Genomic DNA, 27,901 nt, shown 5'->3' with positions numbered 1-27,901 from the left:
TCCAAACAAGCTCAAGGTTTATGGCTATTTATTCTGTAACTGCAATTTCTCTAATGATTTTTTCAGTGACTTGCCAGAGAGCTAAAGAAAATATTTTCTGAGTGGTCAGGACACAGAGGTTGTGCAGTGTTCAGTCTGGGGATCTGTAGTGACAAGAGAAAGGCAGATATGCTTCCTCTTGAGAGGGTAAAGGCTAAGAGTCTGTTAAGTGCTGCCTTGTCTTGTGAGCAGAAGATATCCTGGGGGAAGTTCTGTATTAGCGCAAAGAGTTTTCCCTATGTTTATTATTTTCGTTAATGACTTATGGCTTCTCTGCAGACATGTATGAAAATATGTGTTCAGGTTCATACTTCTTTCTTTTGTAAAAGGAGACCACAGCAGCATTAAGTAATGGTTGTTTATTAGTGCATTAATAAAATTTTTCACAAATATTTAGTCATACATTCAAGACATACTTTTCTGTGACAGTCTGGACTGTCACAGAAATAAATAGTTTATCATAGTTGTCTTATTTCAGTTTTTAGAATGCATCATTTCACTGAACTAGTCACAAGAAGAAAAGGTAATAAATGCACAGTTTTCCAGATTTTAGAATGGATAAAGTGGAAAAGATGCCATCCATAATAACTAATGTTATTACATCATAATTTCACCTGTACACTGCAATATGTTAGTGTAATGAAAGACAATACAACATTAACATTACTTGGAACCACAGCTTCTAGTTGTTATTGAGGACCCACCACGATGCTGCAAGAGAGCAGAGTTTATTTATTTTTTATCATAAATTGCATTTCTTTTTTGACCCCTGGTAAAAATTCTAAAATTCTAAATAAAATACCTATAACCTATTAGCAAATTAAATGCTTGTTTATATATGCAGCTAATACTGGTGAGAAAAAGTACTCAGAATACTGGGAGAGCTAGTGGTGGGAAGGTGGCTTTATCACAAGAATTATATTTCTTTTTGATAATATCCAAAGAAGCATTAATGTGTCATAGGTGCAGTTGCATAGAATTAAGCACCCTGAGAGCAAACCAAATAAATCCTCAGTCCTGTGCTGCTGTGTGTGTCTGTGTGTCTGTTTTTAAGCCAAGCACTGTGTTCCCTGGGTGGTTGTGTTAGCTTTAATGACTTGCTTTCCTGGTGACTTTATTCAAATCTGATAAGTTTTTTACACAGCTCTAGGAATTAATAGCTTTTTGTCCTCAAAAGTAAGAGAATTGATGGACTTGTAAAATGTCATTCCCATAAAAAGTTCTGTAATCACCAGATTATAGGTAGTGCTGGAGTGAAACCAATTTGTGTTTCTTCCCCATAGTCTCTAGCCTTTGGCCTTTTGAAATGGAACCTTATGCAGAGAGCAACCACAAGATTTATGGAGTGAGATGGGAAGGAAAGAAAGGAATTGCGACTGTACCTGAGATGCCAAGTGCCCTTAGTAGAGGGGTGTTCTAGGCTACGTAGGTTTCACACTACACAAATTCATTAGCAGAACTTATTTCTTATGTATGTATCCATAAATGCTTCCATTAATTCTATTTTAAAGAAAATTATTATTCGTGAAGAAAATTGATGAGAAAATACTCAAGAGTCCTACCTGAATTCAGGCTACGAGCCTAGTAGTCTTTGAAACATCAGTGGATGTTTCAGCCCCTAAAAATGTCAATTTAACTATTTATTTCATGGGTTATACTGTTATAAGTGTTCAGTGGTTTCCCCTCATCTTGTTTTCTTCGCCCAAAGGTTCTCTAGAGTCCTCAAGTCCAGATTTTGTATAAAAATGAGACATTCTCTGTGAAGTAGGAGATTCATGCCACCCTGGTAGATTGGCTGAAGCAACTGGGTGAGTTAACAGGTGCATGAGTGGTTATAGTAGCTTGTGGATCCTCTTAAGTGATGGTAAATTAATTTTCTTTGGGATAATACTGGATCAAACAGTCTTGAAAACTTGTCCTCCTGAATCATTCTTGGCCCCATAAGTGTATCCTTACTATTTTTAGTTAATTGGTAAAGACTTAAGGGTTGTAAATTTTGAAAGAATCAGATTCAGATTACAATTTGAAATTTATTTAGTTCTTATCTACCCAGATGTGTAAAAGAAGTTTGGAAGTTTCTCAGCTATGGTAAATTTGTTTTTAGAATAGAGCCTATCTGTGTTCCAATTGCAGACAGGTTTAGGGGTTTTTCCTTCTGATTTTACAGTGATATCACCTTATGGTGTCTAAAATTCTTTTGTAAGGTGTACTGGTGGGATTGCAGCCATCATTTTTTACTTCAAGATCATTTTCTGTCTTTCAAACACAAATTTGATTTGTATAGATCAGTTGTGGGAAGCTCTTTCCATGAAACAGAATTCAAATCATTGCACAGATTTCTAAATTACAGGTAATGTATAAAATTGTACATCGAATGCATTAATTCCCATTGCCCCTGCTCACCCCCCTTCAACTCCAGCAAGGAGTGCACAGTGAGAAATGCTGTTTCTATGGTAACTGTCTGCCAGGACAGAGTGCTGCAGACTGAAATCCTTCTTAGCAGGCAGAGTAAATACTTTAATGAGTACTTGGAATCCAATTTCAGACACTTCCGTATTTAGGCACTTAAAAATTATGCTTACATTTTATTTCATGTTAATTGTACTTTACCCGTGAGTAAACTACCCTGGAACACTGCTGGATCATGTGCAGTCTCTTGGACACAAAGAATTTTAGGAAAAGACTTCATTGTTTCCTACAATCAAGTTTTTCTTAAATCCAGCAATATCCCAGTAAGATACAAGAGATGCTTGGTTCATTAACTTCAATCTCCTGATTCTGCAGGAGTCCCTGGCATATAATTTTGTGTCCACATCATGCTCATGAGATCTGAAGATATCTTGGCTGGTTTCTTTTAAGGACAAACCTCGGCTACAGGACTACATTTATTTTTCTACTAAGTGGAGTTTTATTCTTTTAAATTTAGTCTGTACTCAGACACATAGGAAATTAGGGCTTCATTGTAATAGATTTGTGTTCCCTAAAATAAAAAAAAAAAAAAAAATATTGTCCTCCCTCTGTAAATATGGAACTGATGCTTTCTTTGCTTCATCCTGCACCTGCACTGTGTCTCTTAACTCTTATTTCTAGGAGAAAAATGTTACATGCTCATTGGTTTGTATTAAGAATAATAATTTGGAATCTTTACCACCTTACTTTTTTTTTTTTTTTTAACATAGCAGGAAATGTGTACAACAAGTTGGTTAGTAAATACCAATTATTGGTAAATAAGGCTCCCTTCAATCTATGTAAGTAGGAATAAATTGAAGTCTTAATCAGAAAGCATTTCTTTCCTTGAAAATCTTAAATGGGATCTATTTTACCATTCACAAATAGTATTGTTTATTCTAGATATTTTCTTAAATAGTGTATGTCAGTGTTAGTTCACACTATGTAAAATAAATCACTGTGGGTCTTCTCCTTGTTGATGCATTTTGGTTTTTTATGTGGTTAAAATAAAAACATTTGGAGTCCTTTTCTCCTCTATACTTCAGAGGAGAAGAATATTCTCAAAGAAGATCTGAATAAGGGTGATATTATGCAGTGATCTTGCATATGGAACACACTAATAGAACTTTTCACATACAGCAAAAAAAAAAATTAATGTGAAAAATTGATATTTACCAGAGACTAGCATTGTTGTGATAAGCTCTGGAGCTTCCAAGAAATCCACTTTACTTCTTTGGAATGTCTTACTGTAACTTATTTGAAGGTGGCTAAATAATTGTAAAAAATAAAAATGTAACAGGTTTTTTAAATGGGCTCAATTTTTTAAATGAAAATAAGAAATTTCACAATGAATGCTGTACAGAGATTCTGTAATTCAAAACTTACAGTGATAGTGGGAGGGGAGACCAGAGAAGCTATGAAGTGCCTGCATGTTATATTAAACACAGGTTTTCTTCTGTGTAACTCGCTGTCAGTCTGATGCTCATCTCTTGGTTGTGACCCAGTACAGTGTTGACATGTGATACCAGTGTTCCTGAGTCTTTGTGATAGGAAACCCAGTAAAACTGGGGTTTTGTTTGAAAGGAAAGCAATAAACCTGTTCTCCATCTCCCTAAGAACAGGTTCTCGCTAGAGATTTAGGATTATAGGGTTGGTGTATTTGAGTGTTTTAACTAAATGCAGATAGGAAAATCCTTTTGTCTCTATGCAATTCCTTAGTCGTCTGCCTGCCAGAGGCTAGATTTCAGCTGGTAGGATGTTTAATAATTTCTATTTTGGGCCCAAAAGAGAGTCTCTGTGAGTCTGTCGGATGGGTTCCTGTGCTGTGGATTGGGAAGTTTTGGGAGAGCTCCCCATAACTCCTGAAGTGTGCTGCAGGCTGGCACATCTTCTGTTTCAATAATTGTGTCTTTTTGTTTCTTCCTTATCATGAAACTGGTGATATTGCTGTCTTCCTGGTTTTCTGTCACCTAATGCTATATCTTTATGTACTCACTTTTGGACTTCTCTTGTTTTGAATAATCACTGTTGTCTTTCTGGCATTTTATTTATGTTTCAGTATATTCAAGCCTTTAGCAACTAAAGCACTGTTCTGAAGTATTAATTGTGATATATTTAGCAAAAGATCAGTTAGCAGTATTTAAAGTAATTTGCACTGTCTTTCTACATAATTGATTTCTAGCCTTCAAACTTTAGCAAAAAAAAAAAAAAAAAAAAAAAAGTCCTGACACTTACCTATTCCAGGCATTGCTGAAGTGGAAATTACTTGGAAACTTCTGTATGGAAACACTAAGAATTTCACAATAGAACTAATTTAATGAAAATAAAGACAATTATTGGACATATACATTTTATTCCTAACTGCTTATCAGTAGGAACAAATGCAGTGATTTTTGAAAACAAAACACCACAGAACAAAACAAGAAAATTAAACCCGAAACCCACCCAATTAATACACTTAACAAATGAATGATCATAGTGATCATATACTTCAAATTATCTGAGCTTTTAAAAAATAAAACCCCTTGTATATTAATTTTTATTAATTTATACTTTTATAAAACTCATTTTTCATATTGCTCCAATAGTGTAATTTATCTAAACAAATACTAAACAGAAAATTAATCAAACAGCTGTTCAGGGATGATAATCTAATAAGTAGAAGTTATCCTTTTGTATGAAAATGCATCCAAGTGTCATAGAATTTAGGTGCTTTGAAAGCCAATGGAGTAAATGAAATATACATATGATGGAGTAAAAAGCCATATAGGCTGATACCTGCTACAGATACGCTTTCAAAATAATATTTTGCATACTAGTTACTTGTTCTTAAGTTATTCAAGTAATAATTTCTCAGGAGTGAAAAATGACCCACAGAATATCTCTTGATCCTCTACACAGGATCATCCTGCTTATTATCCTGAGCATAAAAGCTGTAGGGTACTTATTCACTTGGGTAGTCAAATTGGTGTTTAGATAAATAGCACAGAAAGTATATATACAGATTTTTCTGTGTGCCCAAGTGTGAGATTGCTGACCTCACTAATGCTGTGCTTGAAAACTGGTCTCTGCTTATGCTTCATAATATAGTCAGAAATGTTTTATGATTTATTGATTTTCTGCTGCTGTATGTGAAAGTGCATGGTAAAATAGCAAAAATATCAAAAGCTGTTGGCAAAAACAAGTCTCTGTCAATTATAGCTACCACAAAACCCATCCGTTAGGTGGCATTACAGACTTAACAAATGCCTGTAAACTTGGGAAAGAAAGGAACTTCCTGCCACCGTTCGTTAACTTGCATTCTGAAGTCATTGTCATCTCTCTTCCCTGACAAGTCTGCAGTCCCTACAGTGTTTTGCTGGATGTTCATTTCTGGGAGGAGGCCGGGAACATGTCTCATGGGGTTGTTTTCCATCTCTTGGCCAACAAGAGAATTTTATTTTCCTCATCAGTCTGCCTTTACAAGTGAACCACTGCAGAAAGATCACACTCCTTCCAGCTTAATTTTTCTGGTCTATGTGAACATTACTGATAAAATCCTAAATGTGATGATCTCGTAACAACAAGACTCATAAATGAGGGATGTGATAGGCAGTCTTTGAAGCACTTGACTAGATGGGAAGAGTCTGTATCGTGTACACATTGCAAAAATATCTTTTTCATAATGGTCTGTAGTATGCATGATAGTACATACTCCACTATGTTAAATTCAGAAATTAAGTACAGTGGTAAGCCACTTATTCTTAACCCAGCTCTAATGTTTTATTAATTCTAAAAGGAGCAAATCAGAAACATAGTTTCACTGAAAATTTTGTGGTTTAATTTTTCCAATTCTCTATTATGAACTAAAATTTTACAATGATAGCCTAAAGGGAAGATTCTGAAAGCTTCCAAGCAGAGAACTGGCAAACAAGTTGATAACAAGTTGCTGCTTTTCCAGGTGAGCATAAATGAAGGATGGCAAGTGAGTTTTACAGTAAAGAATGTCAGCCTAGGAGCTTCCAGAAGTCATGAAGACCTGCAGAGCTAACAAGCCTGAAAAGATTGTTTAGCATCTTTGGGATGTGCAGTCATTTTGTGATAGTACCTAAAATCTGCACATTCTCGCATCTCTTTCTAGTTCTAGGTGTCTTTAAAAAGCTCTATCTTATACACATGCATAACCCACTAAGAAAGGTGTCATAGGTTCTGTCTTCATAAATAATCCAAGTTATTAAAGAAAAAAGACTACATGTCTTCCTTCAGCCCAAGGACAATAACCCTGTGCTTACTGCAAGTAGCCACCTTGAGCAGAAGCAGATTCCAGGTATTGCTTCAGAGCAAGACGGAATTCCTCCACTTTTTCTTCTATCACAGACATCTGGTACTGAACGATCATTATGTGCTGATACAAAACCATGACAATATTACTGCCACAGCTTCCTCTGAATTCCTTGTACTTTAAACTCAGAAAAGTCTATCATGAAACAATAAAACCACAATCATAAAAGAAAACCCACAAAAGTTCCCTTGAAGTTTGCAGACCCTGTTTTATTCATCTGGAGTGGAGAAGTAGAAATGCTCAAACATGGCTTTTGTGTCTAGGCATGAGTGTCCACTTCAGACCGTTGTCCTAACTCTGGAGGAGAGAGTCTTTTCAGAAGAGGGCAAAGCAAAGGTTGGGCTTTGAGGTGTTCAGTAATAAAGTCAGTGTGTTTCCATGGATGAATCTGTATGCCAGCAGGTGTGAGGTTTGGGATAAGAGCATACCCCCCACAACCTGCACTGGATGCATTGTTGCTTTTATTAAGGTGCTTTCATAGTTTTTACCTTTTGGAGCCTTGACCCTCACCTGAGATGCCCAAGACAGCCCACATTAAGTGATGAATAGAGAGGAGGTTTTCCATCCATAATTCTGCAGGAAAATGAACAGTCTTTATAAACAGGACTATGGAAATAGTCAGCAGTGCAAAGACCTATTTATCCTGAATTAATATAATTATTATTTAGCTCTTTCAAGTAGTTTATTTATTGATTAATCTATTGAAGCTTGTCAACTTTACTAATGGAATATTTAAAACAACACTATGTGCTTCTTAATGAGTACAACCTAATTTATTGTACAGCTTTTTACTTGTTTCTACCTTGATTATGAATACTGCTGTTATATCATGGATTATAAGCAGACTGTGTAGCAAAACTGCATAATCTCATTTAAAAAAAATCTAATGCAACTCCTGTGATTAAATAATTTTTTCATGTGTATTTGATTTACATTTTGTTAGGTTCAAATGAATGAATATTAGGTTCATGAATTTAGGAATGCTAGTATATCAATCTTGGGACATAAACTTGTTAAACAGTAAGTTTATTTCTGGTGACAATTTTGGTTTTGTAGGTTGTAATGAGCACGAGACACTCTTCCATTTTTCTTCACAGGATTTCCTATAGCAGTTTTGGGAGGCAGGGGGGCTGTACAACAATAGTTAAAGCATGCTTGCAGCATGTAGAGCAGAGAAGCTGCCACCCCATAAACACTGCTACCAAATTTGATAAATCTTATTAATGACACATTTTTCTCCTTTTGTGTCTTAAGGTTTTGGCTCACTCTATCCTTTAAAAACAATGCAAAAAGTTAATATAAAGGTTTTGCTCACATATTCTAAATTTTGTTCTGTTGCCTTTTGCGCAGTATATTCTGCTAACTAAAATGGATTCTTATCACTGGAAAAAGTGAGGATAAAGATTTTTTAAATTATTTTTTAACAAAAGAGATCAGGTGTGGTCTCAATACCTGATGTTTAAAATAAAATGTCATAATCATTATCTTGAACAGTACTTACAGATCTTGCATTTTCTTCCAAAACTTCCTCTTCAAGTGGTTCAAGCTTTACGTCCTTGGAGGCAATTGAAAAGAAAATAGAAATTGTAAGAAGAGTCAATACTACAGCTGTATTCCGCTCTTACATTTTAACCAAACTATTCAATAATTAGATTCTGTTCTACCTCAAAGAGCTAAATCCCTTCTTTATTAGTTCTAAGTCAAATACAAGTTTTACAAGATCTTGGATGCCTCGGTGGTTAATTCCAGTCCAGGCTGTCTTGTGAGGTTTTATTTATAGTGCTTTGCAGGTGATTTTTCATTTTAACAAATCTGCTTGTTCCCAAATGTATGTTGGATTTAATTGAGAAAAGGCAGACATCCTCTCAAACTGTCTCATGGACTGTGGAGATGAGCAAGAATGGCAATTTGAAATGAACTATAAGCTACTATTGTGCAATCATAAAATTTTACACAGAAGAAACTTCCCTGTAGGGAATCTGTGGTTGCAAGAGGCTGTTTTCTAGCATTGAAAGAGATGTGCATGATGGTCCAAGTTAGGTTTCTGAACTGCTGCCCTTGCTGTGAGAATGGGCTGGGTGGCAGCAAAGAGATGTGTCTGTGAGTGCACCTGGTACCCAAACTGGATGTGCACTTCAGGAATCAGTGATTCACACAAACACCAACAAGCAGCACACACAAAATCATTCTTTTCTTGCCAGGAACATGCAGTACCTCCTAACCCAGTGCCATTATGATATTCTGAAAAATACCCATATGCCTGAGAGAAAAAAAGCAGATTGATTTGCCATAAGCAGCTGGAGCAAGACATGCTCTGTTAGTGGTGCTTCATGTCTCACTGAACACAGTTCTTGTGCAACAAAGAAAAAAATCTTCTTCCACTCCCAGCATGCGTGAGGATGGATTAACCTCAGGTAGCAGCTGTTCTGCCAGCACAGATGCTGTACTCACTGAAAAGCCAACAAGAGATGTGCAGGTAGAATTCAAATGAGCAGAGGGCCTCCACCAGCAGCAGGTGGCAGAGCAAGGCAGGCATGAAGTATTCAGAAGCTGCTGTGTAGTTAAAGTCATGAAATGTGTGGGAAGGGAAAAACAGCCAGCTTTATTGTCAGTGCAGACACTTTGGATAAAAAAATGGAGGGAAAAATGTGTATTCCTGAAGTGAAGTTCACTTTCATTATAATGAGAGGAAAGGAATGATTCCAGGAAGTACTGCAAAGTTTCTCTAAACACAGCAAGAAAATAATTGTTTTCTTTGCCAGTATATGTAAACAAAGCCTGGAAATAAAGATGGATGCAGCTCAGAGGCTTTAAAATGTCTCTGCAATCCTATGCAATCTACGCCACCTCAGCTGAGAAGTGGTGGCTTCTGAAACCGCCTTTTAGCATGGTTGTGCAATCCTTTCTCATCTGTTCTGCAGCAAAGTCAAAAAGAGGGGTTTTAGTAAAGGCAAGCTGGTATTTAATGCCTCTCACAGTCAGATATGGCTGTGAGATACAAATTCAAGCAGATGCAAAATTAAACAAAAGTCGATAGAGATAGGTTGTTTACTGGAAAAATTAGATTTATGTAATTGCTATCTTTTATTAATCAAGTTTTATATTGACAAGGAGGTAATTTTGGGAGGTCTATGCCCTTCCACTGTTTCCCTTTGGCACAGAGCCCCTTTTCAGACTCAGGTTTTTTGTCATTTGTCTATAGCAAATTTGATCAATTTGTAACATCCTTGTTGTAAATTTATTTACCACAAAATGTTTGGCTACTTTCTGTAACATTTGCACTGCATTATTGCTGTGGTTTGTTTCATTTTAAAGTAACATTCTTTTAAATGTTTTCTTTTGGCATCAGTCCATGTCAGGTAGCAACTGTGGCAAGGCAGTGAGCTGCTGTTTCCAAAGCCGAGTGGGGAGTAAAGCCGGACTTACCTTTCATGGTGGACTTTGACATTTCAAAATCCAATTTGTATCTATTCAGAAAAATATCAAGTTGCTACTAAATGTCATTAATGTGGCAACTGCTTTGTAATTGCCTTTCCCATGCAGGAATGACCGCCGTGAGGAAGCGCTTGGACGGAGGCTCACGGGTATTCCCTGGCCACAGCTTACTGCACTGAGCAGGACACAAGGAGCTGCGGAGCACGGCAAGGAGCAGAGGGAGAAACTGACAGAAGTCATGGACAGTGCCACAAGGAATGGCCAAATTTCACAGCTGGTTAAGGAGAAGTGATGTGAGAGAGACTGTCAGACTGCAGGGATAACCAAAGGGAATACTGGGCTCCTTTTGGAGCAAGGCCAGCGGTGCTGGGGCTGGCCATATGCAGCTAATCAGTATTAAGGCTGAGATAACAGAAATACCAAACTGGGACCAAAGAGGAAAGATAATTAGGGGCATTGGTTTCATTTGGGAGGGAGGAACTGCAGACAAAGGTCAGTACACTTCTCTTGCTGAGCCTTATGCCAAGTCACCACTATTTATTGGAGTTTTTTTGTTAAATCCCTTACTTAACTATTTCTGTGTGTGTAACTTGCTACTGAACTCAAGCTGGACAAGGGGCTGAGTAACAGGAGATATTTTCCTGCCTTGACCCAAGGTCTGAGCCAGTGCCTGGGAAAGGGGTATGGGTCCAGCCACAAATACTAGATGACAATATTCACAGGGGAATATCCCAATCATCTAGAAAGAAAGAACAAATCAGGCTGTTTCATGTCCTTGTGAGTGCTGCCTCTGTGTGGGCTGGTGAAGAGACTCATGCCAATGTCTTTGCAGTACAGGCAAAGCCTCACTGCTGGTGAGAACTGACCTGTGGGGAGGAACACCATCGGCTGGACTGGGACTGAAGCCACTCCTGGGTCTGAGAGCACTTCAACCCAAAACCTCACCTCTAGTGGACAAGGAGGAAGAAACACCCTGGGTCTCAAAATCCACTGAATTCAGCCACTCCCCTAGTGCGTATCTGAAATTGTCTGTCTGTCCTTAAATAGGGAAATTTAATTCTGAGAACAACTCAGGAATTTATAACCTTACTTTTCCTCTGCTCTTCTTTCTTCTCAAAAAAAAAAAAAAAAAAAAAAATACACAAATTATAAGACAACTTTTGAACACCAGAGTAGCAATCAAGTCTGAATAATAATGAAGAAGAATAGATATTTTCTGTGCTGACAGATGTGGCTCAGTATTTTACAAGCACTGGGAAGCTCTGGCATTGTTGATCAGATGGGTGATTTGTCAGACTCCTGGAGGGCTCTGCTTTGGTGTGGGAATCACAGGTGGTTTCTGGGCTCTGGGGGCTGCTGCAGCCAGCTCCTGAAAAGATTTGCATAAGACTTTGGTTGAACTGTACTGACAAGGAAAGTGGTTTAATCTTTTTAAATGAGTATTCTCTGATGGGAACGGAGGAAACAAAACTTTCTGTCAAGCTTTCATGGGAAAATTTAGAGAGGAAGAGGAAAATATCAGATCCTAAAAGGGGAAGGTTGTAGCATACTCCCCCATACAAGCACTACTGAATACATTAGCATCCTCCAGTCATAGAATAATACAATTTTTCACATATTTATGAAAAGTTCAATTTGTGGTGATGGGAGGAGGAAAGGGAAACATGGAAAAAATGTCATGAATAGGAAAGAGGAAGGTGGAAGAAAAATGTAGGCATTTAATGAGTGTTAGCTCTCTAAGGTAATGTTGCAACTGGGGCATTGAAAACATTTGTGGTTTAAGGATTGCTTTACTGAAAGTGAAAGAAGAAACAGGTGAAAAAGCCTGCACACCTTCTTTTCCAGTCTATCAATTAGCTTCTGGAGTCTGTTTATCTGGATCACCCATTGGTTGTCTTCCTAAATCCAGCCTTTGAAAAACATAGAAGAGAAACATTTACAAAATGTTGCTAAGTTGTTGGTATATAGTGTATTCCTGTATTTTATAAAAAAAAATTACCCTGCAAATTTTTCGGCTTTTCCAAGATTGTGCTGCAACTAGTTCAACATTCATTTAGGTGAAACTAAAGGAGAGCATGATTTGACTCTATGAATGATTTTCTTTCTGTTTAAGATACAATAGAAATCCAATACAGAATGAAAACTACAGTCTAAATTACTGGCAGTGATTTTGAAATCATGCTGGTAATGGAAGGAAGTTCTCCATCTCTACTGCAGATATGTTCCTGTCTGTGTTGTGATCTGATCATAGAATCATAGGCTGGATTGTGTTGGAAGGGTCTAGAAAGATTGTTGAATTTCAACTCCCCTGCCATGGGCAGGGAACCTCCCACTAGATCAGATTGCTCAGTGCCCCATCCAACCCAATCTGATGTCACGTAGCAAGGGTGGAGCTAGACAATACAGTTCTAGACAGGCACAAGCATCAGGGCTATGAAGGTTCTGGAGGGTCTTGAGGGGAAGCCATGTGAGGAGCAGCTGAGGTCACTTAGCTTGTTCAGCCTGGAGAAGAGGAGACTGAAGGAAGACCTCATTGCAGTCTGCAACTGCCTTGTGAGGGGAAGAGGAGAGATGGGTACTCAGATCTTCTCTCTGGTGAGAGTGACAAGTGACAGGACCCAAGGGAACAGCATCAAGCTATGTCAGGGGACAATTAAGTTGGGTATCAGAGGGTGGTTGGGCACTGGAACGGGCACTGGAACAGGCTCCCCAGGGAAGTGGTCACAGCACCAAGAGTTCAAGAAGCATTTGGACAATGCTCTCAGGCACATGGTGTGATTCTTGGGGATGGCATTATACAGGGCCAGGAGTGGGACTTTGATGATCCTTATGAGTCCCTTCCAACTCAGGATATTCTGTGATTATGTGAGTCCCTCTAAGGTCTCTGGAAAGTTTTGCCTTGCTGAAGTCTCCTGAAAATTGTCTGCCAAATGTAAAGGACAATACTCAAGGAAATAAATATTTGCATTATTAAAGAAGTTTCTGAAATCACTCACCATGTAAATGTGTACATAAGGGTTTGCTTTAAGGAGACAAGAAGGTTATTTATCAGAAATTGAAAAATTTTCAACAAATGCTCTTGTTATGCACATTCATTAACCTTCTAATTTCCCAGCTGAGAGTTCTTGTGGCACTTGCATATATTTTGACCAAACAATTAAATCTTAATGCTGAGAACATACCATAGCTGTGGTTGGTAGAGTAGGCAGGGTGTGGCTTTGCCTGAACAGGTACATAGGCTGAAGAAATGTTGGCCTGAGCCTTGGGTGCATATACACGCCACAGTGCTACTGTGCATGTGGGCAGCTGGCAGTAAGCAGGAAGACCAAGTGCCAAGACAAACACAAACCTTGTATAGGAAAGTAGACAGCTGTCAGCTATTAGTAGAGCTGGGGAGGAAAATGTTAGCTCTTTAAGATTACACCAATACAGTAAGTGGATTTGGTGGAGCTTGCATTTGTTTGGGTATCTTCTGAATTAGGAATGCGGCTACAAGGCTCTGTGACCTTCCTGGTTAGGAGCACCAATTCACAAGAGACCAAACAGCATCCTGCATCACTGCTTTCAAAGAACAGCATCATTTGGTGAGTTGCTGGGAGTGAGTCATGAATATGAGTGACAGAAAGGTCCTCAGCAGAGGGTTTAAAAGGAAGAGGTCAACACATGGTCAAGAAGTGAGCTAGACCCACTAGATATTTTGTTTCAGTCATCTTCATGCCTTGATTCTGGGACATGTACCTAAGCACGGAGATGTCTTCACCGCAGCCTCATGCTTAATGTCACTGCTTCCAAAGAATCCCATTTACCAAAGTACTTGATCATTTTCCAAGCCAAAATGCTGCTGCAGAGGTTTTTTTTTTTTTGCATTATCTTAAATGAAATATTATTTTCTTTCAGGTTTTGTATTTTTCCTTTCTGTTTTATTTATTATTATTTATTTATTAGTATTTATTCCCCTCAGATGAGATGTGAGTCATGGCAGAGAACTTGGTCGTATATAAGTAATAGCTTCACCTTTTCATTCATATTTGCAGGCAATACAGATTACCTAAAAAATTTTGAATCAATCCAAAACACACAGTTTGGTCCACAATTAAGTTTTTATCTTTTATAATTTCAGATCTATGGATATGCATTAATTTTCCTCAGTTTTCAGTTAATATCTTCTATATTAAATTGAAAAATAGTCTTCTGTAGTAAAGTATCTGAGTTAGTTACATGTCTAAATTAAATTTTTGTAAGGAAGATTTGTGTATATTTTTCTGTATATATGTCTATATGTTTAAAATGTGAAATGCAATACCTGGGTTAGAGTAAGGGTTATTTGATGACAGGCTGTTGTTCCTCTGAAGACTTCGAGCTAAGTGTTTTCCTGGCCACTGAACTGAGGGCACTTCTGGTTTTGTTGGATCTTTTCTGCACAGAAACACAGGAGACTTCTTAAGCAAAAATATGTGGGAGAGGTCTTCTCTCTCTGCTCTCAAAAAGTATGCTTCTGTGTTCCCTTTTGAATTAAATAAAAATAAATACCTATTGAGAGCATTGAATTATTTTCTGGATTTTCACTTTTACTCATTAGTTTTGATTAGGTCATTAAAGAAGTTAAAAGAAAAAAAAAAGAAAAAAAAAAAAAAAAAGAAGAGGGTTAAGCTGGCATAAACCAAAATCTTTGAGGGAGACAAATCTCAAGGTCAGTATCTGTGCATGATGTGATTCTGACCTGACCTAAGTAATCATTCACAGTTTCTTCATTCACAGGAGTTTTGTAGCATCACTGCAGAGGAACTGGCATGAATAGAGGTGCACAGACACTGTGCACCCTCAGGCTTTCAAAACCTGATTGATTCCTACAGTCAAGATGCTGGCACAAAACCAGGTATTACTCCTGTACTTCAGGGATCTCAAACTCAACAGCAAAACAAACAAGAAAATGGCATTTCTAAAAGAAAAATAAAATTACATTTCCAACAGAAAGGTCTTAAGATCTTCTTTGTCCATAAAATACAACAATTTGTATTTTGCTTTCCCTATTGTCTTTAACAATAGCATACTGAGGAAAAAATTCCATATAACCAAGTAACTTTTCAAACCCTCATCACAGAGATCATTGTACTAAATTGAGCTAAAACCCTTGGATTGTAAAGGCTACCCAGCTGATTGAGAGTTTATAGAGCTTGATATTAACCAAGAATATGGCCATATATTCTAGGAAGAAGCTGTGACAAGCGAAAGCTTGGCTATTCCTTCTTTTAACATGGAAATCATTGTACATGAAAAAAAATTAAAAAGCTGGAAAAACCAAACTAAACAGTCAGTCATCTTACTAATTTCAGAGCTCTTTATATTGCAGTGGTTTGGTTTCTACATTTGATATTAAACTGTCCAGAGATTTAAAAAGAAGTCAGCAGAGCCTAGCATGTACCAAAATTGCTGTTCTACAGGCAGTCCACCAAAGGATCATATAATCACATATAATTTCAGGAAAACTCCTATTAATGGGTTCCGATAGAGAGTAAAAAGTGTATCCTTATTTCTCCTGTTATTGCCTATATCAGATTTTTGGGTGAAATGTAAAGCAGTTGTGGAGGTTCTCACTCCTCATCCCCTTCCCTACAGCTGAAGAGGGGTTTGCTCACCTCTCCTGCCGGGTCTGCTCCTCTGTGGTTTCCAGGGAGCTCTGGAGGGACTGCAGCTGGTTCAGTGTCTCCTTCAAAAGAAAGCGAGTCACAAACTGCTCCAAAGTGTAAGCTTCCTGATAGTCCTAAGAATTACATGAAAAAAACCCCAAAAGGTCAGGCTTTGATTACTAAGTTAGAAATAAACAAGGGAAGGTTCAGACTTCATTCAGGAAGGAAGCAGGTTGGATGTTTCCATGTTTATAAATGTAAAGCATGCAAGCAACCTTTGTTGATGAACAAAAAGACCTCTGAATTTCCAGGTGTAGGCACAACTCCCACACAAATTGAGAGGCTCAAGTACACAGTGACACAACACAGTTTCTACTCAAAAAGACCCTTTTCTTTACATCCTTAACTCCAGTTGATGGCAGTATCACATTACTTCTGAAGCGTGGAAAAACCAAAATAAGATTGACAGCTGCAGAACTGAATTTGAAGTTTTAATTCAGATCCACTCTTGTGAAAAGACGTTTGTCAAGCCCACTGGCCTGTCTCAGATATTGATTATGGGAATAGTCTTTTGCTTAAGATACTCTGCTGAAAAATCCCACCAACAGTTGGCTGAAGGACTGTGCAAGAGAGGTTGCCTTCTGAATTTAACACTCTTTGACTTATTTTTGTTGCTTTAATTTGTTTAATTATTTTTGAAACCATATATCTGTATATGTCACAATTTCATTAAATGCATCTAAATGTAATTTAAACTAGAGTTTGGTTATTATAAAAATTTGCAACTATACTTAGCAATTTGTAGTGGTTCTTTGAATAATGACATTTCCTATTTATTGTATGTATCAAAAAATATTTATGCTTTTTTTTGTGCAGATAATTTCAGAAATCAGTTTTTATGCCCGTTGTCTCCCTGGCCCAATAAATCATATTTCTATGATTGATGCTTCTGGCAACCCCAAATCTGCAAAACCCCACTGTTCCCTTCCAGTCATGCCCATTATGTGATTCTGTGATTTGGCAGTTCTACAGTAATATGTAGGTAATGCTTTGTGAGGAGGGCCACCTTTGCAACAATTTAAACACCCTCTTTCTTTTTTTCTCATTAATAAATGTAACAGAGAGGATAGAACAGACCCCTAGAGCCTCTGCTTAGTGTGTTGAGGTCACATCAGGAACAGAGATAGAAAATAGATTTACATCTCTTAAGCTCCGAATGAATCCTTACTCAGCTGATCTTGAAAACCTTTGGGCACAATTCAATCTAAAACAGTTTCATAAAATATGAGGTGCCTTCAATGAGAGATTTCTTTAGTCACCACATCTGAAGAGAGATGATGGTCCCCACCTCCAAGCTTTAAAGAAGACCTGTCACTTCAATGGTGTTGCCTCCTACACTATCTGAGAACCCATTTGAGTATTTTTGGCAATGCATATGGGTATTCTTAAGGTATTCCATGTTCTTTCCAATGTGAATTACAGCTGAAATGCCTTTCTGATTTTTAGACTTCTCTTAGAATTTTTCCATGTATGTGTTTGCAATCAGAACACAAATAGAAGATGTTTAGAAATTGGAATGTAAAATGAAAGATTGTCAGATAATAGCTTTAAAAGCATTTTGCTCTCAAATGAGAGCAGTCTTTTCACAATATCTGTTATTAAGTTAGTTCTTGTTGGAAGACTTCTGCTACAGAAATCTCAGGTGTTAAACCACCCATGAATCATCAGAAGTTACTTACATAGCCAGAAGCTTCGTGGTCTTCTATATTTACTTATTCTGTCTTCAGACTAATCAGCTGTGAGTCACTTTCCAACAAATAATTTTTTATTGATACAATTTTAAAATAGATGCTCATGAGAGATTGTCTGTCTACCTGAGGGACTCACACCAGTCTATAATAATGCTTATGGGAACGTTTCTATGATTACTTAATCTTTTTGTGCAATAAGAAAGCTGTTACTTTATTCTTCGAAACTGTCTCCATTGTACTTGATTTAAAACTTCAGTGAACCTGACAGATCATTTCATTTCCAAAAATTTTGATTTTCTGGCATATTAGAACAACATGTGTGAATCTGTGCAGCATGGACAGATAATTGAAACCTTTCAGTGGAAATCCAAGGTATAGTTTCATTTGTTTTTCAGCTTTTGCCATTGCTCTTGGAAACAGGTGAAGAAATCATCCCAGAACTAACCATTTCTTGTAAGTTTTTGAATTCTGTTTTAAAATTCTGGGCATCCAGAAAGTAAATGTTGTAAATATCTCCATAATGCTTCCTGATGATACTCATGGTAAGTCTGATACAAGCATGCTGAATTACAACCTAAATGTACACCAGTGTTGTTTCATTTTGAAAACTGTTCAGGTGGGCTCTCACAGATATGGGGATCATATAAACATTAGTTGTGTAATACTTGCTGCTGTCTGAGGCTTCTTCTTTCTAACTCCTTGAGAAAAAAAAAAAATACCTAGAAAACCTTTCCTACCTAGAAAAACTTTCCTGCATCTTAAAGCTGATAAGATTTTTTTCATTAGAACTATTCCAAGTTTGTGCATTGCACTGGGATTTAGTCTTTTTTTCTCTATATTCATGTCCCATAACTTTTGTATTTAAAGGCTTCCCTATGAAAAAGTTACCTTATCAGATTTACAGAGCTATTTTTGAAGATGGGAAAGGTAGGCAGGATGCTAGCATAATCTTTGGCAGTCTAGAATGATCAAAGACCCTTTCCTTAAGTATATTTTACCCAAATATTAGTGCTTACAAATATTCTATGTGGAATTACTTAACTCTCTTAATGCATGTAGTTGAGAAAATAATTACAAATTATTTACTGTTTTCTTTGAAGAATTTATGAGTCAAGAAATTCTGAGCTCACAACAATGTTGGGTAGCTTCAACTCCTGCCCAGTGAAAAATAGCTACTACCTGTCTTTCTAAAGTTCTTCAAAGATCACAGAAGAAGGTATTCAGCATATATAAATGATCTGAATAATTGTCATTTAAGTCATGGAGGGAAAAAGATTGTCCATTACAATTAAATTTAAACCTCAAGCCCAGCTCTCAGCACTGAGGAATTAGTAGCTATGCTTTGGTATCATTTCACCACTTTATTTCCTTTGAAAAGTACTTTATTTTGTGTTTTATTAAAGGCACACTGGTACAACATTTTTGTATCAATTTATCAAGTTTATATTATGGTAGAATCAGCTTAACTGGCATGCCCAGCATATGTACTGCCAGTGCATCGTGCCACCAATCAGTAATGGGACCCATGGATGGTGTCTGTACATAAACTAGAAAAACGGCCCATTTCTTGAAATTCATTAGCTGTAAATTACTGTTCATTAGCATACACATTACACTGCACCACAGTTTGGGCAGTCAAGATGAAATAAGTCTATGTTAACATATTGTTCTGCTTGTTAGTTTTACTGAATGTGAATGAATGAGGGTAATTTTCCACATTTTCCTCATCAAGAAGCAACTGTGACCTTTGCGAGCAGCAAAGATTTGTTTAATGAAACTGAAAATGCACATAATTAGTGATTTCACTGTGGAAAAGGTGACTGTGGTCTTTAAAAGTGTCTAAAGGCTATCTTGACAAGTGCAGAAGAGGTTCTCCTTTTACAAAGGCAGAGGAGGCAGGGTTTAGGAATCTCCTAGTGCAGTCCCCATCTCAGGGTTACCAAGGTTCAGCAACTCTTGATCCTCTCAGTCTCTGATGCCAGCCTCAGCCCTCTCCCCTAGACCCTGCCGCTCCATTCATCAGAAGAGCAGCTCCTTGAGATGGAGAAGGAGTCACTTCTTACTGATACATTACTTAGCAATTTTCTGTTTCCTATCTATATGTCATATTAAACATAATTTCACAAAAATATTTATGCTTATCTTTACAGAAAATACCCTCAAGTCAACTGAAAAGCAGTTATCACTGAGTAGAACTCAGTAAGGAATAATCTCTTTAAATTTCCCTTTATCATGGAATGTCTCCTGCCCTATATATTTAGATCCCAAATTAGAGGGACAATGCCCTGGGTTACAATTTTAAATTGAGGATATAAAATTAGTAAGAATAACTTCACTAAAAGGAAATCCCTAAAATCTAATTGTTCAGACTGTAAGAAGAAATCAAAACAACATCAGAATAAAATTATAATTTCACTAGAAGCCATATTGAGAGATGCTCATTGTAGTGACATCACACAAATGTAACCTTTACAACATCCTCACTGTAAAAGTGATCAAAGGCAGAATGTGCCCAGTTATTAGATTCAACTTTGAATATGGCACAAGTTTTGCAAGTTTATTCAAGTATTATATTTTGCATAAATTATGTGTTCACAGAATCTCAGAATCACAGAATAATATTAAATTCTACCTAGAGAAATGTTTAAATTCTACCTAGAGAACTGGAACAGTGACAGTTTCTACTAACCATCTGCAGTGCTGACATAGCAGCAATGAAATAAACTAGGCAGCCATGGCTGATTAGAAAGAAGATTGTCATACATTTGTAACAGCATCTCTCAGGACAGTCTATCACTCCCTGGGATTACTGAAAGAGTAATGCACTGTTGTTGCAATAACAGGGCTAGAAAAATCCATGCATGGATAAAAAGTAACTCCTATTTAGGTGCTATTAGGTGCATCACATAGCTTAGAGACAAGAAACTGTTTTGGATGTGTTTGATATTAGCAGGTAGCAGGGAAATGTGTTACACCATTGCTCCAGGGAAAAGATTGCAACAATACATAGAAAACATCAAAGCTTCTGGTAGTTTTGATAGGTATCAAGAGGAGAATGGCTAGTTAAATGTTTATTTTTCTGCTGTGAAGTAATTTCTATTTAGAGGTATGAATATTAAATTAAGGGGGGGTTTGTTTTATCTTTAATTTTGACTAAACATATCTTCTCTGCTGCTGGCAAAAATTTGAGCATTGTGTCTTTCTGACCCACTAGGTATAAAACTTCCACAAAAAAAGATCAAAGAAGTTCCCAAGAGTTTTCATTAAGGAGCTAGAAGAGGAAAGACATGAATGTCTGGAATATCCTTGTATGACTCCTCAGAATTAATTGCTTGCAGCTTTTTGAATTTATCTTAGTTTGATTTGACTTGCACTAATTGTCACAATCTTAAAAATAAACAAAAATAAAAATTCCAAACCATAATTTATTAATGTTCCCAGATAAAAATAGCTTTTATTCATAGAGTCCTCTCTGCCTTGTAGCAGGGTGGAACTGGTGATATATTTAGCATTATCACCAACATTTCTCTCTTCAGTTGAGAGAAGTTCAGCTACAGACTGGAACAGGCTTAAAAGATGTGTAGATGTGGCACTTGGGGACATGGTTGAGTGGTGGATTTGGCAGTGTCAGGAGGTTAATTGTTGAACTTGATGAATTTAAGGATTTTTTTCTAACTTGAATGATTCTAAACCTTAATGATGCTATGATTTTTGATTGACATAAAAAAAAGCGATAAATCTAAAGGAAAAAATGAACTATTTTCCAAGTCAGTGCATGAAATAATACTCAGGATAAACTGAGCCATACCTGTTTTTCTTGTGCAGCAGCTATTCATTGCATTAATGAATAGCTGAAAGGTGCATTTGTAAGAAGTGTGATTTCAAAGAGAACAAGACTATATTCTGTGAAAAATGTTAATAAATTCTAGCCTCATGGAAAAATGGGTGTCAGCCAATTTAACACAGTTTTTGTGAAAACAAAAAAGCAATTTGAAACTTCATTTTTGCTCAAATATAATGTTCGTTGTAGAACAGCATTGTCAACAAATGCTTATCTAACTTTCTTCCAGATAATTTGTTTTGAGATAAAATATACATAAATGCTACTGTTATTATTAGTCAAATATGCAAGTAAAAAAAAATCTAGGCATTCTGGTTTATAATGGGTATCAACCCTCAAGATTGCAGTGATTTACATAATTACCATAAATGCACTATCAGTAACTAAATTTCAAGCCCTGTGTTACTCTCTCAGCTCCTGTAATCTTCTCTTTTACTTTACTGGCTCCTATTTTTAGACTATTCAAGAAATTTTCAAGTAATGATAAGGCTGCACTGACTTTGCTTAGCTTTGGGGTTTTTTGAGCAAAGCAGAAAAAGTAATGATTTCATAGAAGCAGATAATTAGACATGCTGTGTTGGTCATTGAATCCAGCATCTTCTGTTGCACACCACACACCCCCCTTTCCATGTTTTTACAAGCAACATGTAAAAAGCAGTTAGGCTTTTTTCCCCCACAAAAGACTTGGAAGGCTATTCAAGACCTTTGTAGCTCCACTGACTAATTGTCTTGTTTTCATCCTAAAATTAATGTTTATGTTTTTTGTATGTAAATACTGCATGAAAACCAGTCTTAAATAAATCAGTTTTGATCACTACTGCTCAAATGCATTTTGCTAGTTCACCTAGTCTGGTCCCTTGCTATTACGGATAGATCGTTAAGTATCTTTTATAGAAGAGTTGCAAAGGAGGGAAGAAAGTCCCTCCAAAGCAAAAAATCAGACTTTTACAGAGTCTGAAAAGGAGAAAATTTGCACTGTCCCATCCTTCTTTTCCTGTGTTGTCTGTCATTTCTTTCTATGCAAGCCTGCTGTGCTTTTGTCTCTAGAAGAGCTGTACCTCAGTATTTACAGGAGTAGTGTGCACTCAGGGGTCATCACTTTCCTTCCTGCTGTAAGACAAGGAAACAGTACTGAAACAGAAAGACTGTGGCTCATATTCTGGTTAGGTGGGGTTTGTGTTGAAGTATATTGCTTCCGAATGCAACTCAGTCTTTTCCCTGCTGAAAGATGTTCCTGAAGAAATCTAACTCTCTGCATTTTTAGCTTAGCACCTTCCCATCAAGCAATGGAGCATGCATGGTTCCTACACTGCCAAGGGCTTCCTGTCTTCCCAGGTGCAGTTTAGTTGGTTTGGCAGGAGGGATCTGGCCCCAGAACAGTGAAAGGAATTCAAAGCTTCTCGGACCTGCAAACACACTGGAATGTTTTCTGCCACAGATGACGATGGTTTCACTTTCAGATAGCAGAGGACTGGAAGGCTGGAGAAAATTCAGTTCAAAAAAACTGTCCTGACAGCTCTTTCAAACTACAGAGGGCAATAAAGTACACAGAAATCATGCTGGTCTGGGTCATTGGAAACTGATTCAGCACTGTAGATACTGTGTGCTGGTGGGTCCCACTGTGTAGGTCTTCAATTCCAGATTTCTTTTCTGTATATGAATTTTCCAACTAGAGCATCATTTAGAAGATAATAATAAATGCTGCTGCTACTCAGTGACTGGTCAAGGGACTCGGTGGCTGCAGTGGCAGAATGGTGACAAATTTTTATGCTGCACTAGGAGAGGAAACCCAAGTCTTGCCTGGGATGCATGTCAATGGCCATTTCAAACCACACCAACCATTTCTGAGCACCTGTTTGCATGAGCAGGGAGTCAGCTCTAGCTATGAGCCGCCTCACATCTTGTGTGTCATTGGTGATGAACATAATTTATTATGCTATCTCAATGTGCTAACTAACTTTTGCTGCACATCCAGCTCTGATTTTAGATGGCTGAAGTCCAGATTTTAGATCACGAACATAAGTAAAACTTGAACCATTTAAGATAGAAATTTTAATATTTGCACACCAATGATTTATGAGGTCACATAACCTATCTGTTTCCTGAGAACTGAGTTCCTGTTGAAAACAATCCAAACTTTGAACTGAAAATTTAATTTCCACACAAAGCTCTAGTGGCTGAGCATATCCTTGGCAGAAAGCTCTATTTTAGAATATTTGAGGATAGCTTTTTTGTTTGTCTGTGTTCATACAGAGTTTCTACTAAATGGAATTAAAAGTGCTTTTCCAGTTTTAGCCTTGCTCTATTTCTGTCACCTCTAATAAATAGTCAGCTGAAGTATTCCTGAAAGACAGAAAACCCATTAGGCTTGAATCATCAGTTAAGAAAATAAAATTCAAAGAAATTGTGGTTTGGTTATATTTTAGATGGGTTCTTCAAGCAGACATATGAAACACTTATTAATATTCCAGATTTTCTTACCCATATTTCTAGTCAGGCCAGCACATATATTTTACAATCTCATTACTCTGCTGGGACTTCTCCTTGTAATTAACTTCTGAAGTAATTCCTAAATGCTGTTTTTTATTTACTTCCAGTTGTTATGAGATGACATCCTGCCCTTCAGCAGCAGTATTTTATACACATGGCTATTTTTTTAAAAAATATGCATAGCTAAAATGATCCAATCTGTTGCTTTTTAATATCCAGCTCAACAAGACAGTGAGTCAGTGCTCATTCATTATGAGTGGAAGATGCACAGCATGGATGAAGAGACATTCAGCTTCCTGGCTCAAGCTCTAAGTAAATAAGCTACACTTCTGGGTTTTTATTTTGGCAGGTTATGTAAAATGTATGAATACTTTATTCCTGCAAACACCCAATTACCAAAGATAACAGCTTCACTAAGGAAGCACAGCTTTCTCCACATTGATCTCTCCACTGATTGACTGAAAAAAAACCCCAGGTTTTTAAACCCCAGGGGATCTCACTGAATAATCTTGGCTGAAATTTCTGGTTTTGATGACTAGCCTGGTGTGGATCTATGGCTAGGTTTGGAGGATCTGGGTTCACTTCCCTCACCTTTTGAAGCTGTTCCGCCTTGCACAGGATATTTAACTGTTCAGGCAGGGAAGAGGAGCAAATCACCCGATGTACTGATGCACTTTTGGTCAGCCACACAGCTGGGACGTGGTCTGAACACAGGAGCAGGTACAGCCATAATGAACTGAGTACCAGGTGGATTGGCTGCCTGGCATGTCCTGCAGCACTGCCACATCCCTGGTCAGATGTGCAGGTGGAGAAACCAACCTTCTTCCCCTGAGAAACATCTCCCTCCAGAGTAAAGGTCCCCTTGCTGTGCTGGTGGGCAACAGCCCTAACACCTCCTCTTGCAGGCTCTGTGACCATTGCTTTTGTTTAACATGCCTCAAATGGAAATGAAATCTTGTTCTTGGCCAGGAGATTTTGCTCAACCCACCAGGTTATTTTTTCAAATTTGGTCTGTTTCCAAATGTTGGTGTTGATACTTACCCACATTTCATAGGAAACACAGAACCCTCTTCATACAACAATGCAAAGAACATTCTTCCGGCTATTCACAAAGATTTTTACTATATCCAAACTGCAATAGTTTGCAGACAGGACTTTAAAGATTTCATATACAACCATTTTGACAAGCATTTTCTTACTGGATTTTGCTACAAACATGTACATTTCGAAAAACTTAAATATGAATTAGTAAATTCTGATACGAAAACTACCGGAAATACTCCAAACAAACAAAATATACAGTGTAAAGAAAATTTCACAATTTTTACTTACTTTCTTTGTTTTGTCCATTGCCTTCAGTATGGTTATGTTTAAGTCTTCCAAGACAGATAGAACATTTTCATACTCTCCTAAGTGCTTTGAAAAATAATCTAAAAGAAGAAAAAACCACATATCACCTACAAATTACCTGAAAAATCAGTGTTTCATTAAATATCAGCTTTATCAAGTCTGAATTAAGTTACAGCATTATTGAATATCTAAATGCAAAATGAACAGGAGTTGTAATGAAAAGGATAATTTTATTTTTAAATTTTGTATTCTTTCTCCGTAAAATCATTCCTGACATACCTAAAATACCAAAATCAGTATTTCAAAACATTTTCTTTCTATAAATGAGCTGTCAAATTCACAAAAAGTGTAAATATCAACTTGACAGATGAAACAAACATTTTCAAAATATCTACATCTTCTTTGTAAATTGAAATTTAAGTCTAATAGTCTACAATTACTAGCAGCAAAAGAAGTTTTCATATTTATGTGGTGAATTTGATTATATTGATATGAAAATGAGTAATTCTGGTAGAGCCCTTAGAGGAGATAATATCAAGTGGGGCTGGTTGAGAGCAGCTGTTTCTCTGAGAAATGAAGAGACCATGAGTTGGCCAGATAAGCTTCTAGTCCCAGGTGCTGTGATATTTTCAACAAATATGATGCATGCAAAATTCATTTTAATGAAAATCATGGAAAGAACAAGTTGCAGGATGTCCCTGTGTAGCTTCTCAAAGCAAAGGACTTCTTAACAGAAAGCGCTGATGTAAAATCAGAGGCATTACAGCAAGAGGAGGGAGCAAACCTGGGAAATCATGACCCGAGTTCCCATTTGGTTGATGTGGTGAAATACAATAGAGGGAAGCACAGGGAGGAAACAGTGTGAAAAATAAATAAATTAAATTATGTTAAAGCTTAGAGACTGTGTTAGACAAGGCATTTAAACATCAGATCACCTGAAAGAGCACAAAAATCAACATCTAAGTGGCAGACAGGAAGAACAAGATTAGATAGGAGCTTTTTGAAATAATAAATAGCAGCCCTTCAGGGCTTTTAAGAGGTCAGCATGAGCTTCTCAGGGGAATCATGAGAACATAAGTTACCAGGAAAACTGTGACGTGATGTGGTATTGCTGAGAGTTTGAATGAAATTATTTAGAATTAAAATTATGTATTAGTATTATGAATTAGTGTTAGGAGTTAGTACCCTGGATGTTTTTTAGCTTCATTTCTGAGATGAACTGATATAACTCAGAAAGAGCTGTATAATCACAAGCTTAAATATGGATTGAGTAAATTCAGTACCAGATTCATGGATGAGAAACACCCTAGTGGCAATGTTTGAAGGATTTAAAAGGCATTTGAAGTATTTAATCAAAACAGACAATAAACAGAGTCAGTATTTAATCAAAACAGACAATAAACAGAGTCAGTGCTGGACTGACACCCCCCCAAGTCCAGGAAGCCTGAGCAAAATCAGCTGCAGTAAATCCCATGTGGAGCAAAACCACCTCTCTTCCTCAGCCAGGTTTCTAAAATTTTGGCCAGGTGCTCAACCAGCAGAAGTTGTCACAGCCCAGTTCACTTCAGATAAGCCTCTTGTCATATATTTATAAGCCACAGGGTGAGGTGGTTTTTAGTGGGCTCTTGGCCATGTCACCCTGTGGGTGAGTAAAGGAGCTGGTATTCAACTTGACAATATATTAATCTTTTAAAGGTCTTCAACATTGTTGACTACTGGAAAACTTATCATGTTTCCCTCAGAAATTGTCTGGTGTTGACAAGCATGATTTTTTTTCCTGACATTTTGTGGGAGAACCTGCAAAAACATTTGTAAATTGTTTTCTGCTGCAAGAAGCACTCCTAAATCAGGTGCTGTTGGATAAGCTGGAAAGCAAACAGGGTGTTGGGGAAATGACTCACAGCTCAGAATGAGGCACAGAAATGGGTAATTGGGCCAAAATCTAGGTCTTGCAGGAGTTTCATTGTGACAAAGGATCACAGAACTTGTCAAACTTGCTGTTCTCCCTGGCTCAAGTAGGAGGAAAGTAATGAGTTTTCTTTTAGTGGGGTATCTGACAAATGTTAAAGTGAGAAAGTAACTAGAAAAGATATCTCACACTAAGGGAAAATAAAATACAAGTCATCTATCTATCATCTATCTATCTATCTATCTATCTATCTATCTATCTATCTATCTATCTACCTACCTACCTATCTTTATGACAGAACAGATCTTGAATCTCAGAGAGTGTGAAATACTGTTTAGGAAAAATATTCTCAAAGTAAATTCTGCACATAGGGAAATTCTGCACATTCTGCACAAAGTCTGAAAAGATTATAAGCCATCTGCATTTTCCCAGGAGTTCTCTGAGTGGAAATTATTTTCTGTTTGAGCTACAAAGATTAAACAGAAAAAAATAATCACATGGCATGTTTATTTGCACAGGGCTGCTGCAGGCATAGATTATGCTCTTTCTGAAAAAAGAACTTGCCACAGAGCTCTTCTGTGTCAAGATTGCTGGAAAGATAAGAGTATAGAAGGTTAGTGAGGTTAGTAATTTTTTTTTTGTTTGTTTTATTGGTAAACAGTGCAACTCAAATATTAGCCTGACTGGGAT

At 37.2% G+C, this 27,901-nt stretch overlaps 1 protein-coding gene across 1 annotated transcript in view; it reads right to left on the bottom strand.

Annotated features, from left to right (window-relative positions):
* Positions 1–383: 383 nt before the first annotated feature.
* Positions 384–27,901, bottom strand: part of NECAB1 (N-terminal EF-hand calcium binding protein 1) — a 38,906-nt gene continuing 11,388 nt past the window's right edge. Inside the window, 9 exon segments of the mRNA XM_053979688.1 lie at positions 384–750; positions 3,664–3,755; positions 4,723–4,776; positions 6,759–6,871; positions 8,310–8,363; positions 12,077–12,153; positions 14,547–14,659; positions 15,880–16,004; positions 25,285–25,382. Of these exon segments, the coding sequence (XP_053835663.1) occupies positions 722–750; positions 3,664–3,755; positions 4,723–4,776; positions 6,759–6,871; positions 8,310–8,363; positions 12,077–12,153; positions 14,547–14,659; positions 15,880–16,004; positions 25,285–25,382 (755 nt within the window). The 3' untranslated portion in view covers positions 384–721.

Source organism: Vidua macroura, chromosome 1, assembly GCF_024509145.1.
Source record: "Vidua macroura isolate BioBank_ID:100142 chromosome 1, ASM2450914v1, whole genome shotgun sequence".
NCBI lineage: Eukaryota > Metazoa > Chordata > Aves > Passeriformes > Viduidae > Vidua > Vidua macroura.
This window is presented reverse-complemented; position numbering and strand designations above follow the sequence as displayed.